This window comes from Meles meles, chromosome 2, assembly GCF_922984935.1.
Source record: "Meles meles chromosome 2, mMelMel3.1 paternal haplotype, whole genome shotgun sequence".
NCBI classification, from domain to species: domain Eukaryota; kingdom Metazoa; phylum Chordata; class Mammalia; order Carnivora; family Mustelidae; genus Meles; species Meles meles.
The window spans coordinates 91690337-91705976 of record NC_060067.1 but is presented as its reverse complement, the minus strand read 5'-3'; the positions used below and the strand labels follow the sequence as shown (position 1 = coordinate 91705976).

Here is a 15640-nt window from a genome sequence, read left to right as displayed (position 1 = left end):
CCTGATATCTGTAGAGTCAAGTTTCTCTAATTTCAAAGTCATATAGTTTTTTCTCACCTAAACAATGTTTCCCTTCTGGGGGAGGAAAGAAACTATATTTTAAGCCACATCTCATTTAGGTTGGCTCCCACATTATTTAATTGACACAAATGTGAGTGTTGTTATCAACTGTCAGTGTTTGTATATGGTGCCCATATCCCACTCTGTCTCTCCTCCCTGAAATGGCTGGTTGTGGAATCCTAAGCCGCTGCTGGTTCCATGTCCTAACTCTCAGATAGGAAGTTTGCATCAGCTCCCAAGGTGGACAGGAGACTCCTGTTACTTTACAGATCCAGATCTTAGGCTTTAGATAGGCGGGGAGTAGGAGTCAGGACTGTGAAAGTCTAATGATTCCCTTCCTGATGCCTAGTGGTTCACAACTCTATGATAGATACCAGGCTGTAAATTGTACCTCCTCAGCTTGATCCCCATCCTGGATTGGTATCCCTATGAGTAATTTCTCTCCTGAGTCTGGCACTCTGGACTTTCTCCTACCACGAATTGATTGTTATCTCTATAAAGAGAGGGGAAAATGTATGCCCAGGCCTTGGCAGTGAGTGCTCACTCTATTACCCTTTGCTGCCCTCTACTGACCATACTGGAAATACATTTACCCTTTCAGGCCCTTGGCCCAAAGCAGATACTACCATGAGTGAAACCACACACAAAAAATTTGAGGTGCACCAAAAAACTAAATAAATAAGATACGATATTTTAATGTAATATTTTTAAAAGTCAATTTTCAAAAATTAAATGGTGAAAAAATACCTAAATGTACCCTAAAATAGTACTACTAGCTTATATGTACATAAACCCTGCCATCCATCTTTTCATTCAAGAAAGAGGTCTAATACCACAGTGGCAAATCATACTACCAATACTGGTCAACCTTTCTCATAATTCACATATATGGTGGGAAAAAACCCATAAAATTTAGAGTAAGTGAAAAACAAAGATGAGAAGATCCAATTAGAACAGATATTATAAAAGTTGAATCCTGAAGAAAACAAGTAAGAGAACAGGAAAGAAAAAAAACTGATTAAGAAAACAAAACCAACTAACATCTTCAGAGTCAAGAAGGCAAAGAATGGGTGACTATGAAATAAGAATAAAGATAAAGAAAGATTTCTGGGAAATTAAAGATAACATAGGCCAAATAAAATTTAATAGAAAGTCTTGAAGATTGAATTTAAATAATCCCATTTGAACTTGACACTTGGAACATTCATCTTTCAGTTTTAATGACATAAGATTACCCTTTCTTTCTCCATTAAGTTGAGCTATTTGGTCCTTCGGTAAGGAGTAATTTAATCATTGAAATAATGGAAACGTGATTTTAATTTGTAGAATCAACATATAAACAAAACTTGGAAGACAACAACTATAAAAGAGAATCTAATATTAACAGAATCAACATATAAACAAAACTTGGAAGACAATAACTATAAAAGAGAATCTAATTAACATTGATAATATATTTAAAAATGGAAGTCTGAATATTAAGGCAGCAGAGAGACGTGGAAGATAATGTCACAGATTTTTTTCACCTATTTAGTTTCATAGCAAAAAATCAAAATATACTGTCCAAAATTGATGTTAAAAAATACAGACTTAAGCATACACTTTAAAATGATATTCACGAGAAAAACCAAAGCAATGTAACTGGAAAGTGTAGAAGTGGATGGATGAAAGAAACAAGTTTCTCATCTTTCAGTAGATGCTATTTAAAGTTGATAAAGCAAGAAATGAAAGTATTAACATAGGTTTCAGAGGTATTGTGATAACCACCAGCAAAACAGAAAATATTTAAAAATAGGGAGCTGGAAATGAGAAGTCAGGGAACAAGTTCAGGCAGAGAATTTACTTTTCATTTGGTACCACTCTGTACTGCTTGATTTTTAAAAATGTGTGTATGTATCAATTTTACACTATAAAAGTTAAAAGAAAAAAAAAAACCCGACTTTTTGCAGCTGCAGCTCTTGGCTTCACTTCCTTCCCAGCTGCAGTCCCTCTCCTTACACCAGTGGTCAGATCCTACTGAGACAGGAAGGAGTGAAAGAACAGAAAATTTCTGCCCTGAATTTAAGTTTGGAATCTTTTTTGTTTGTACTTGTCTTCTATCTTTTCAATGGCGCAACTCTTTGGAATACTAACTTTTGACTACTTTAATCTGTGACGCCTAGAATCTTCTTAAAGCCTTGATAAGCTTTGTTACCCTTCTGTTACTTCTTGACAAAGCGTAATCCTGACTCATTGGCTCTTACTGTGATTGTGGTATTTTATTTTCTTAGAAACTTGGTTCTGGTCAACCGCTATGAGCCAGGTCCAACTCAGCCTGCCCAGGTAGGAATGAAAAGTCTATGGAAGAGCGATGACAATTACTATTCTCAGAATAAATAAACTGTGGTATATGAGGAAGTTAAACATTGTGCTAAGGGAGTAGCAAAAAATATTTCATTACCCCATCCCTCATGCATTCACAGGGGAGAGTGTACTTCACTCCACTGTTCTGGAGAGAACACACTTGGAGGAGTTTGGGAGTAAATGCTTTCTCTAGACCACCATCTTGCACCCAAGTGCCAAAAGCATGAGACACGAGACACAAAAACATGAAGAAACCAGAATATCTAAATTTCGAAGAAGGCATTGGTGTCTCAAGGGTTACTCTCTGAGAGAAAGTAGGCAATGCATATGGGAGGGTCCCATACACGTCATCCAAACAAAACAGTAACAACAAAAACAAAGAAATACACACATGTATTAAACATGGAAACCCAACTGTTGCTGGGCACCGTCTGTTCAGACTTAGAGAGGCTGTGGACTTGACGCTGGCTTGTCATGGGACTGAAACCCAACAGTTTCAGGTCCTCGCTGTTTCCGGTGCCTTGCTCTTTGGCTGAGAACAGCACTGTCAAATGACATTACCTATTCACTGAACTGGGGGCCACAGTTTTGTTTGTGATGACAACTATAGTGAAGATGCGGTTTCTTTTGTGACTGTTGACCCCTTGGAGACTAGAACAAATCAGAGAGTTGAACTAACTTTGAAGAGGCTGAAGAAGCTACACCCATTTCCGTGAAATCCCAGGACATGGCTGCAGCCTTAGAAACCCAGGCTCTGAGTAAAAGCCTCTGGCTGACACTGAACCAACTGTATACAACTGAGAATGAAGTCATTTGGACTTTCTATGGGTTTTTATTTGTGAGGGGTTTAGTCTGAGGGGATGTTGAGTCACAAAAGAGTTTCATATTGTTCGAATTTGGGACATTTTAACGTGGATACAGTCTCTTGTGTTCATTTCATAAAGTCTGGTGAGCCACTTTGGACAACGTGACTGGACATAATTTATCACAAGAAACAGAACAGAGAGTGAACTTTCAGCTTAGGCTGCTGCATGGAGTTCTATCTGACTCATAGTGCTTGAGTCTTTGTGGCAGAAAGCAAGATGCCCTCTAGCAGTTCCAGAAGGACTCCTAGGGAGAAGCAGAGTTTAGGAGTGAGCGCAGCGGTACCATGAGCATGCTCAGCTCCGCTGAGGCGGGTGGCTGCCCTGGCTCCCCCCGATGCCGGAACACGATGGGTTACGGCACTGTTCCGCAGCCTTCCATCCTGTGTGCTCGGCCGTCACGCCTTGTCTACGTTTGCACCACCCATACAAACATTGATATGTTTTTCTTTAAGTATTCAGTGTGGACTTCATAATCTTTGCTCATGGTAATGTGTTAAAATGTGTTATACATTTTTCCGAATACAGATTAAAATACATGACTAAAATTATTAAAAAAAAATGCCTGTGAGCATGCTACCTACAGCAACTCACGTGACGCCAGTGGAACACACAGTGTAATATACTAAAAAGTTCAAAAAGCTGGCAAATGTTGGGAGGGACGCACCTGATAACAGAAGGTGGTATTGGGAGAGATATTTTGGGCCCCTCTCTCCCACCATCCCAAGCAACATAGAAAAGATCTAAGATTTACAGGAGCTCGGTAAGGTACTTTCTTACTGTGTCCTTGGCATTCAGCACGCAGGGCTTCTTACTCCCATGTTGGAGCGGGCTTGAGTGAGGACGCCTGTAGTTGCGTGGCCATTCCCCGGCTCATTTCCAGAGGTGTAGTAGCAAACCCTGTTTCTGCTTGAGGCCTAAGCCTCACTCCACCCAGCTTGATTAGGGAAATCCATGATTTGGGTGAGAACATGCATCTCAATTGCCTTCTGTCTCCTCTATTTCTCAAACTAGTTAAATTCCAACACAGCACATAGTTACAAAAACAAGGGAAAAAAAGAGAAGAAATGTTGATGGAAGAATATGCATGTGGTTATCATACAGCAAAATACTGTGTATATAAACATTTAATGACCGCTTATTATGGAAAAAGTATTTTTTAAAGGATTAATGCAACTTGGTACTTAAATATTGTGGAGTTCTCCTTCCCCAGCTTGGGGTTAGAGTCAAGGAGCAGTCTAGTCTTTCTGGCTGTTTGCGCACTGGAGCAGGGGCACCCTCCTTTGTTCCCTAGTCTCTGAGAAGCGATGAGATATAATAGAAAGAATATTGGTCTTGGGGTTGGGTCTGGGGACAGATTCTGGATGTTTAAAGTTGGGAAAATGACCTAGCTTCCCTGAATCTCAGGTTTTACATGGGTAAAACTCCCATTTTAGGGTTGTCGTGAAGATTAAAGAAAATGTGTGTGAGTCAGTAAGACTGCCATTCAGAAAGAAATTCAGATCCATGTCTAGGTATCCCCTGGGCATGTCCATATCTAGATAGCTTTTAAGAGTTTGGGATCTTTCCCTTGCATGGAAGTGGAGCATGAGTGGTCATGCTTATATTCAGAGGCCTTTTTTAGCACAGATAAAATGCCAAAACAATAAAGATTTTAATCTGATGTGTTCCTTTGTGCAAACAAGCTGCATAGCAAAATGGTGCAGATAAACGCAGATGAAAATGGAATTTATACAAATAAATGAAATTATGTTTCTCTAGTATAAAAATAGATCAAATGGTAAGAGCACAAAAATAGGTGAAATGGTAACATAAACTGACTTGTGTAATCAGAGGGTCAACTCTTGACATTTTTCTCTCTAGGCCTTTTCTAATAGTTTTGTTGCTAAGGCTACAGTGTTTTTGCCAGATTGGAACAGGACTGTCAACTCTAATGAAGATTAAGTAGCTTTCCCAACTAGATTTTTTTTTAATAAGCATCAGTTAATACTGCTGGCTTTCAAAGTCATGTTGATGAAGAATGGGAAGATCTTTAAAGATCTATTCTTAGAAAATGTAGCTAATAAAATTTGAAATTTAGCAGCATTTCTATTCGATAGTTATTCCAACACAAATTTTTATCATGGTTACACTGAACAAAGTAACCTAAAATCTAATTTCATATATTTAATAAAAAAATAAGAAATTATTTACCTTAGCCAAAAATTAATTCCCTAAAGAGTGACTGAGGTTACTTAATGAACAATTCTTTTGACTGGTGGGAAAGTGTTTCACAACTGCTCACAAATGCACACTTTATTCTTTGAACAACACAGATAAATTATAAGATTAAGTCCTCTGTCTTTTGGTTCCTATCCTTCATTGGTTAAAGTCATCTGAGGAAAGTGTAAATACAAATGCACCCAAAGAAACATGGGAGTTTTGTAAAACACAATAAATGAAAACCATTGGTTCTGGACACTCAGTTGCTAAAAGGATGTAAAAGGTAAGAGCCATTAGGAAACATGTGAAGAAACACTCCTTTTGATGAGCCTGCTGAGAACCTGGTGGAGCTTCCTTGGTCATGGATAAAAGAGACCATCTAAACTCTAAAAAATGGTGCAATTTGCATGCCTGTTGATCCCGCAATTCTACTTGTGCACTAAAGCACGAGCATTAAATGAAATAATTCATGTTAAGTGCCTAGCCAATAGCAGATCCTGTTTTCCTCCTCTGATCTCTTTATATTTTTGTAGCCAGAAACCCCAATGTTAATTTTCAATAAGAAAAGCTGAATATTATCAAGTCAAAAGTTCAACCTTAATTTGAATATTGCAGCATTAGTGACATCTGGTGGAAAATATGAGTTACAATGTAGCATTATTATAGCTATTCTGATCCTTCCTTATAATATCATTTTCATCACATTTTCACATAATCCTCCTCCAAACTCTGTAGGAGTTCACTTCCCTTCCACACTGAAGTTTGGTTTAGCCACAAGACTTGCCCCTATCAGTGGAATGTGGGCAAAATGTCAGTGTGAAAGTGTGGAAGCTAAGTTTTAAGAGTCCTGGCTAGCCTTTTCCCCTACAATGGTAGAATGAGACATGTGACCTGCAGATTTGCATAAGAATAAAACAAGCACCCCAGATAACCCACATTTAACAGGAAAAAAAAAATGCTTATGGTTATTCTATGGTTGTTTCCTATGAAGCAAAACCCAACTAATACATGAGATCATTTATACCTCTGTGTAAAATTCCCATGAAGACTTGACTTCCCTGTCCAACTGATGACACTGCAAGAAGAATCCTGAAGACCCAAGTGTGATTCAGTCCCTTCTGGGGCTCTATTTCAGATCGTGACAGGCCTAATCGGAACATGTTTTCATTCCTCTACCTATGATAAGCAAAACTGAGTCAGAGTCCAGGCCAGGCCTATCAGACTCTCTTGGAATCTTGGCTTCTCTGATTTAACATGGTGTGGAAGTAAGTCATGCATGCCTTTTTTTCCCTTCCAAATTTTTATTTAAATTCTAGTTAATTAACATATACTGTAATATTGGTTTCAGGAGAATTTAGTGATTCATCACTTACATATAACACCCAGTGCTCATCAGTCATTCACAATTCTTGAACCCATTGGTTTAAATATCTCCCTAAGGTGAGCTTCAAGGTATAGGAAAAGAGGGTGAGACAAGTATAGTTGGAGCCATAGGTCAAAGCTTTTCAACTGAGTTTTACCAATAAAGCTCATAGCTTGGCTCTTACTAAACTTCAGTATATATATTTCCTGATTGATACATAATGTATATAGGGGGAAAGTCAGTAGAAGTCAGTAACGTTAGAAATTACAAATTAAAAGTGATAAATATTAGAATCATTTAATTTGGTGAATAAAAACATAAATGACAGAAATTTGAGTATTATCAATGATATATTAAGAAAGTTTCTACCGGTGAGATTTTTGGGGGAAGAACCACATTATTTTTGGTCATTTAGCGGAGGCAGTATTTCCAAAAGCACCTTGGAATTTCTTTCTAAAAAGAATTTCAAACTTTTATCCTAAAAGTAGTTTCAGGATTTTCAACTATCTTCATATTTTTACTGACCTTCCATTTCTGCTTTCCTTCTCAACATAATGTTTCATGGTAAGAGGTTATGAACAGCCCAGAAGTCAGTATTAGCATCCACTTTGTACTATATCTTATGCTGGAAAACCAGACTCTTGACCATACCTAATTCAACATCATTTCCATTTCCGAAAAAGACTTGTGGGTGGACCTCAATTAGATAGCTTCAATTCTCAAGGGAGCTGTGGCTCTTTCACAACAGCATTCATTACACCTATCACCAAATATTGGTACCTACTTGTCTTTCACTGAGAGAAGAATTGCCCTTTATTCTTAACAAGCAGGCAACAGGATCAAAGAGATCAGATTATTCAGGTGAAATAACAAAGACAAATATATATGAGATAAACCTGTGCAGTTACTTTCTGGTAGCTTGCCATGTATTTTCCTCTCCTTCCTATCTCAAACTTCAGAAAAGCCAGGACACTGTTTCATTCATCCCCTTACTTGGCACATTAACAGTTGCTCACTTTGCAATTCTTGAATGACTGGATACAGGCTATGTGTTTTTACTTGACAGTAAAGATTAATGAGTTAATACATATAAAGAGCTTAGTATAGTGTCTGATACTAAGCACGTAATTATATAAAAGTGAGAAAAAATTTAGAACAGAGACCAGAAGAGACTTTTTAGAAGTTTGCCTTCAACTGACCTTGGGAAAATAAGGAAAAGTAGACTGGCAATGAGGCTAGGAGTATAGAAAAGTTCTACAGGCCAACGTATGCTAAAACAAATTAATTCCAAATGACATGTATTATTTTATACAAAGAATGACGCTAATTTTAAGTCCACAGTTATAAGATTAAAGGGGTATAATCAAAGCTTGTTCATTAAATTGAAAGTACCTTCAGACTTCTTAAAGTCTATATTCTTAAGCCCTGGAAGGCGTAAGATATTATTTGCTATACTGAATCCATCCTACTATTTAACTGTGTTAATACTACACCAATATAAAAATATGTTAAGACAAATTTAAAACATACATATTTTAACTTTATTACATCATCATTTAAAGCTTGATTTTGTAAAACATAAAAAAATTCTTAAGAGTTCTTTATCACGGGAATTTAAACAGTGGCAATATACACAGCTTTGTAGGTTCAAGTTATATAAATTAAAATCAAATAATTGGAAATGTTTTCAATATGGATTATATAAATTAAAATCAAATAATTGGAAATGTTTTCAATATGGAAAATATACAAATGAAATGAATGGCAAAAGGACCCAATAGGAACAATATTTCATTACTTACAGATTATCAATAGATAATTTCAGGATCTAAATAAAGACTGTGAATATTTAGACTTCTTTTGTTGTATTTTTTATATTGCAGTATCTCTGTAACCTATATTCTGAGTCAAGGTACTTGACCAAAGGCATTTAGCTTTATAGCAATAGTTTTCCATCTACAGTTATCACCTTCAAAGGAATTGACATAACAGTGCTGATGTAATCTGCAAGTTCCCTTTTGAACAATGTGCAATAATTTATGTCAACCCTGTATAAAGTCATACAGGTACCAAAAAATGGAACAATTATGCACAGTTCAACAGAAGTTTTCCCCACCTAAAAATTAACCAATGAAACAAAATGTATCAACTATAGTTGACTTGGTTTCAGGAAAACCACATCTGAGAATTACAAGTACCATCACTGTCCTTATCTCATCTTCAGTCATTGACAGGAATTTTGTAGGCCACCATGCTATTTACTTTGTGGATTGTAGTAGTAAATGAACGAAGACGGACTTCCTCAGAATTGGTAATAAACTGTGGTCCCGACTCTTCCCATTTTTCAGGAACAACCAAATCTTTGTCTGTATAAATCAGTAGATCAAATGAACCTAAATTGGGGATAAGATCATTAAAGTACAATTATTTTTTCAAAAGTACAACTACCCTTTCTGTCTCTTTCACATTTGAACCACCTATAGTGCCAGAAAAGCTAGGTTAGTTCGACCTAACTGCTTTTCCTCAATGGAAATTTTAGTACAAAACATACTGTACTCCTTTTAGTTTATTTTATGAAAAACTCGATTTTTTTTTTCTTTAAAGAGAAAAACCACTAAAAATATTTGCAGGAAGTGTATCATTAATCATGAGACAGCATGAAACTAAGCCACAGAAAAGATAACAACTTGGTTATCCCAGTACCCAGAACAGCAATATGGCATATTGCAGGTATTCAGGATATATCTGATGAATGAAGGAGTAACTAAGAAAAGACACAATTACAGCTATAAGTCTTAATTATAAACATAGAAATGTGTAGAAAATAAAAATAAATTACATCAAGATATTCAAGAGTGACTACTGTAGAATACTTTTATTCCCTTCCTTTTTAACACTTCTAAATAAAATGCAAATAGCATTACTTTAGCTTTATAACATTTTTCTCATTCATGTAACATGACATTGATAATTAAGAAAAAACTTAACGAAAGCGTTAATTCTTAAAGTAGTAGCTTAGTCTTTTCCACAACAAATTTAAGTCAAAGTGAAGTTGTAGAATACTTACAAGAAACTTCCAGCAATGGCAGAAATGTCACCGTAGCTGTGATCTGTCTGATCACTGAACGGATTTCATCTTGGATAGCTTTCTGAGACTTTTCTCTGGGTGCACTATCAAAGAAACCAAATTAATTCATTTTAACTTTTAACAAGTTATTTAAAACACTGGTAAAATCATTAATCTGATTAAGTGCTTCCAAAATCAAATAAGTAAGGCATTCAAAAGGAGTTTTTTAACATGAATATAAACATATATCCTTAAGAAACCTAGTAGGCACATTATGTATCTCTATTATTTCATTTATGCTTCCAATCATTTTTTAGGGTTGATCTTAGTATCCGGTCATTAAAAGATGACTAGAAAAGCTGCCAAGTGCTTCAAGTCAAGAAAGCTTCCGCATGTCATAAAGATAACAAGTAGTATTTAAAATACTTAATCAGTATAATCATTTGGCATTTTTAATAATGCCTAAATGTCTAATATCCTATTGCCTCAAATATGTTAATTGTGTATGGAGTTATTTTTATAATTAAACATTTTCTAAAATAGAACAAAGACATCAGGAGCAAACTTCATTACATTATGAGAGACAGTTTACAGGTAAGCATGCCTAGGACAATGCTAGAAATTAGCATATAATGATGGGCATTTCCCATCCAGAGGATCTAAAAATTTCAGTTTAAGAAGTGTCTAAGGAAGTCTGTAGCATTAAATGAAATACAGTAAGCTGGGGAAAAGTTTAGGATAATAATTCATGGTTAAAAGGACCTTTCAAAATTCATGAAATGGCCCACCTAGGATAGATACCATGTGTAGCTTTATGTATAGCACCATAAATAACTGACGTTTGAAATTTATGGATTTAGCCTAAGGGCAGTTATGTTAAAACTCCATGATAGGCATAATTCTTTTGTGAGCTCAATCCTTCTCCACAGGAGATTAAAGATCAAATCTAATATACTTAGAAACAAACGACCTTACATGAAACTAGTTCAATATAATTAGAACTCATTTAGTAAAAGAAAACAGTTTTGGAAAAAATCTATTAAAGTGGAATCAATTTACTTCATACTTACCTGTCATCTTTCACGGTCTTGTCACACTCAATATCAAATTGCCACCTTTCAAGGACCTCACCACTTTCAATATTTGAGATGACTACCACCAGTTTCTGAACTGAACACTTGTATAACCAATCTGCAATACATAACAAGGCATCTTTTTTGGTTCACTGCATTAAAAAACAACTCTCTTCCCAGGTCTCACTTTCTATCCTCAGCAAATTCCTACCACTAGTAATTCGGAACTCCGCCAACCTGTACAGAAAACCTGTCCCACAATAACCTAGCTCTGGTTTCGAATTCTCAGTACTTATACCGGATGTATAGTACTGAGTGCTGAAGACAGAGTAGTGAGCATGCAGTACACCCTAATCCAAGGTAAAATTCAGGATACGGCTATTAATCTAACTACTGCACTAATAAATGTAAAAATTGTTAATTGTGATAAATGCTATAAAGTGCAGTATGTGATGCAATGAGAGCATAATACAGGAAAATCTGACTCAGGGAGTTTTCACTTGACTTCAGCTTTACAAATAAATACCACTAAATATGCAAAAGGATACAGAAAAGGGCACAGGTCTTAAATACTGAAAAGGGAAGACCATCTGCCCCGAGGATTGAAAGAAGGGTAATACAACTACAGGAAAGAAAGGGGAGAATGAACAAGTTCAGTTTGTGCAGGATACATATGGATCAGACCATGTAAGCCCATGTGGGCCAAATTAAAGAAGTAATACTTGAACCAGGGAAGTCATTACTGTATTTGAAGTATGGTGTGATGAAATTAAACTTGTATTTCAGAACTATCCTTCTGGCTGTGATGTGGAAAGTAGAGTGGAGGTAAAGAGGGGATCCAGAGACGTTTATTAATTAGCAATTCAACCAAGAGGAAACGAGGCTTACAGGATAAACTAGTAGAGATAGATCAGTAGATAGATTCAAGAGATTTCATGGTTAAAACTGTTAAGATTTACTGATTACTTACGAGTAAGGAAGAGAAAAGACTCAGGGATAGCTCCCAGCTTTCTGGTTTATAACATTAGTTGGATGGTTGATCCATTCATTGAGAAATAGATTGCAAATCGGAGAGGATGCTTAAATTTTGTTTTAAGATTTTAAGTAATCTCCACACCCGACATGGGTCTGGAACTTACAACCCCGATATCAAGAGTTGCATGCTCCACTGACTGAGCCAGCCAGAAGCCCCTTAAGGTTAGTTTTCAAGTATCACTGGGATAGCCGCATGAAGATATCAAGGGAGCCACTAAATCTATGAGCACGATAGAACTGGGCTGGATGTATGCTTGTGAGTCAACTATACAAACGTTGTTAGTGAAGCTATCTACATGTCATAGATCATCTAGAGAGAGATTATAGTGAGAGAAGGGCCTCAGGATGAGGCCTGAATTAATCTTGGAAATGGGGATAGTATACTCAGGAGTCCGCAGGTTTTTGTTTTTTTTTTAAAGAGATAAAAACAATTTTACAATATTTAGGGCTTGTGGGCCACCTAGGTCTCTGTTGCAGAGTCTTTTAAAAAAAGAGCCCTTTAACAACCTGAAAACATTTTTAGTTTGCAGGCAGTACAAAAATAGGCCACTTGCTGGACACGGGCTGTCAGCTTTGCTTACCGCTTGACATATCAACTTTTTCTCAATTTAGCTCTGAAAAGGAGATTGGGTAGCAACTTAAGGGTTGGGATGCGTGGACATTTTTTCTTTTAAAACTGAAGACAGATGAAACTAATGAAAATAACTCAAAACAAAGAAGTCAAAAATACCAGAGAACAACCGAAGTCCTTAAAAAGGCAAGAGGGATGGAGATTCAAACAGATTGAACAATTTGCCTCTAAGAAGAGTAATTCCTCCATTTTAACTAAAATAAAAGGGCGAAATTGTAAAGGAAGGTCTGCATACACCTGAAGTGAAATATCCTCAGTGCAGTCTTTTTTTTTAAAGATTTTATTTGACACAGAGAGAGAGATCACAAGTAAGCAGAGAGGCAGGCAGAGAGAGAGGAGGAAGCAGACTCCCTGCTCAATCCCAGGACCCTGAGATCATGACTTGAGCGAAGGCAGAGGCTTACCCCACTGAGCCACCCAGGCGCCCCTCAGTGCAATCTTAAAGGAGACAACCCAAAAACCAGTAGCTTAGGTGGGGCTTGCCTCTCCATTAAATTACGATGACATAGATTCTTAGTTGCTTACAGGTTTCAGGCTAAATAATCTGAATACAGCCCTATGAATGAGTATGGGTGATTTAGCCCTGAAGATAATAAAAATACAATTAATCTAATTTTAAAAATAAAGTACTTGATAACAAAAAAGTATGTATGACTCACGAATTAAAAAAAAAAAGAGGTGACTACTGTGTTTTTTTGGAACTAGTTTTGGAAGAGCAAATGGGGATCTAGGGAGAAATATTCTACAGCACAGAATAATTACAAGTGAGAATCCTAAGTAGAGAGAAATATGGGGGGGGGAAATAGATGGAAAACAAGTACTGATTCAATTCAGTAACTTCTTGAGCTAAACAAAAACAATGAGTGTTCACATAGAAAAGGCTGACTGACTTCCAGGCAGGATTTTTAAAAAGACAAATGGAAATATGCAAAAAAATAAGAAAACTCTATTAGGTGCTCTATTACTTAGTAGTTCTTTTCTTTTTTTTTTTTTTAAGTTTGGCTCCTAGGTTGGATCTACTTTTATTTATTTTTTTAATCTTAAAGTAATGATGGCTTTAAACTCTAGGCAGCTACAGAAAATATATCATGTTAAAAATATATGGTGGATTTTTCTCCAATAATAAACACCACCATAGTACGTAAAATTCCAACTTGGTTCTATCTGGCTACATGAACTGCAAAAATCATTTCTAAGGGAGTGGATGGAGACAGTTCTGTGAAGCCGTATCAGATTCCTAACATCAAAATATTCAACCCACTCACAATGCAGTATGGGAAGGGTGGACTTTCTTTCAATTTATATATTATCTGTTTCCTTCCCATTAAGAATCACTGTATTTGAGACTGTAGTGTTTTACACCTCTTGTACAGAGCTGAAAAATGACCACCAAGATGCTAGAAAACACGGTCCTAAAAGGCCTGCAAAACTCAAAATGGTTTTCAACAATTAAATACCTTTCAGTTGTTCCACCACATTATTTAGGTATTTTATGAGCTCAGGATCAGTTGTTACAAGCAAGGTGAGTCCATATTTCTGCACTCTAGTGAAGGTTTCAGATGGATATATGCCACGCTGATACAAAATGCTATTGATGCCAAATGCTGAAAACAAAAGGAATGTTAAAGAAAAGTCATTATCACACTGTAACTCTGGAAAATAAAATACTTTCAGATGTGGCTGCGGTTTCATTAATGGTATAAAACTGTAAATGCCTAAAGATGTGTTTGTGGGCATCTTGTTGAAAGCACAGTAGGTAAAAGGTGGCATTAAACATCCTTAAAATCTTGCTTCTAAGTAAGAGAATACGATACCTACATTTCTGTGGCAATAAAAGAAAAACCCCAAACTGCATTTATCTACTGTCGAAGTAGTACTACAGCTCATTACTACAAGCCCCAATTCAGATTATGTGGTTAGAGGGAGTAAAATAGGCTTTTGCATCTGAGTTAGCAACTGATTAACTGCTTCCTCCAATGCTCTCAGCAAGCTTTTCTCTTTTCCCCGCCTTTCTCCTCACAAGTCCTGCCAGTCTATCTGAAGGTACAAGTGGCCTAGTCCAAAATAGCGTTTTCTAAATCGAATCCATCACCTCCAATACCGGAATCAAAACGCGGCCGAGGGGTTGTCAAAAATATAAATGGGTCCCACCCGGCTGTACTCCGTCTTAAGTCGCGGAAGCTGGGGTTGGGGAGCGGTGGTGGGAAGTGCGTAGGATCTGCAGTTTAAAGCAACGCTGCAGGTGGAGGGGCTACGCCGCTAGGCAGGCCTAAGCAGCACCTAGGCCTCCTGCTCCACCATTAGCAACGCGTCTGGGGGCGGCGCCTGCATACGCTTCTTCCTAGATTCTCCCGCCAGGCAGGAGGCTGAAACAGAGCTTAATTGGAGGCATCTCCGTGGCCCCCCACCCCCCACCCCCACCGCTTCCCCCGCCTCCGTGGCTGAGCCACAGGCCTACCCCGCGGCCTGGCCTCAGTTCTCCCCACCCTCCGGCCTGCGCGAGGAGGACTTACAGAAGAACTCAGCTACGATCTCGGCGCTCCCGCGCAGGGTGATGCCTTGCTCCCGGGAAAGCTGCAGCGCCATGGCCAGTCCTACAGACGGAGGAGTGAGCTTCCACCCTGCAGAGAGCGACAGCAGAGACTTCGACACCAGTTCCCCGCCACTCGTTTCAAAAGTAACGACGCAGCACGCCGTCGAGCCCTCCGCGCAGGCGCGACGAGCCTCTAGGCTCCGCCCCACGCGGCGAAGCCTGTGGGTCCTCTGTGCTCCTGACCTAGCCGGCCTCTCACGCAGGCGCAGTGGGTGGGCGTGGTCACGCCGTTCCGGGTCGTCCAGCTCCCGAGAGCCCTGGTTGGGCACTTACAGTTGTGGTCTAGTAGACGAGGCTGTGGGACGAGACGCGGAAACCTGGTTTTAGTGGCTGCTTCGTAGGCGTGCGGAGTGAGCGACCAGGGAGCACAATTTGTTAGTTTCAAAGTGATATGAACTGCCCGTCAGCTG

At 38.0% G+C, this 15640-nt stretch overlaps 1 protein-coding gene across 1 annotated transcript; it reads right to left on the bottom strand.

Moving 5' to 3' along the window:
• Nucleotides 1–6775: 6775 nt before the first annotated feature.
• On the bottom strand, nucleotides 6776–15343 carry MAD2L1 (mitotic arrest deficient 2 like 1). Its single transcript, XM_045986868.1, has 5 exons — nucleotides 15151–15343; nucleotides 14095–14241; nucleotides 10969–11089; nucleotides 9899–10002; nucleotides 6776–9224 (listed from the first exon to the last, which is right to left on the bottom strand). The coding sequence occupies exons 1-5, from the start codon at nucleotides 15221–15223 to the stop codon at nucleotides 9052–9054; spliced, it is 618 nt and encodes a 205-aa protein (XP_045842824.1). The 5' UTR covers nucleotides 15224–15343; the 3' UTR covers nucleotides 6776–9051.
• Nucleotides 15344–15640: the final 297 nt, after the last annotated feature.

What these genes read in the sequence shown, in the direction of transcription:
- MAD2L1 (XM_045986868.1), bottom strand. Translation starts at nt 15,223, where the DNA reads ATGGCGCTGCAGCTTTCCCGGGAGCAAGGCATCACCCTGCGCGGGAGC. An exon ending in TGTGGTGGAACAACTGAAAG is followed by an intron (nt 11,090 to 14,094) that starts GTATTTAATTGT and finishes TATGTATTGCAG; the next exon opens with ATTGGTTATACAAGTGTTCA. An exon ending in AAGACCGTGAAAGATGACAG is followed by an intron (nt 10,003 to 10,968) that starts GTAAGTATGAAG and finishes TTTCTTTGATAG; the next exon opens with TGCACCCAGAGAAAAGTCTC.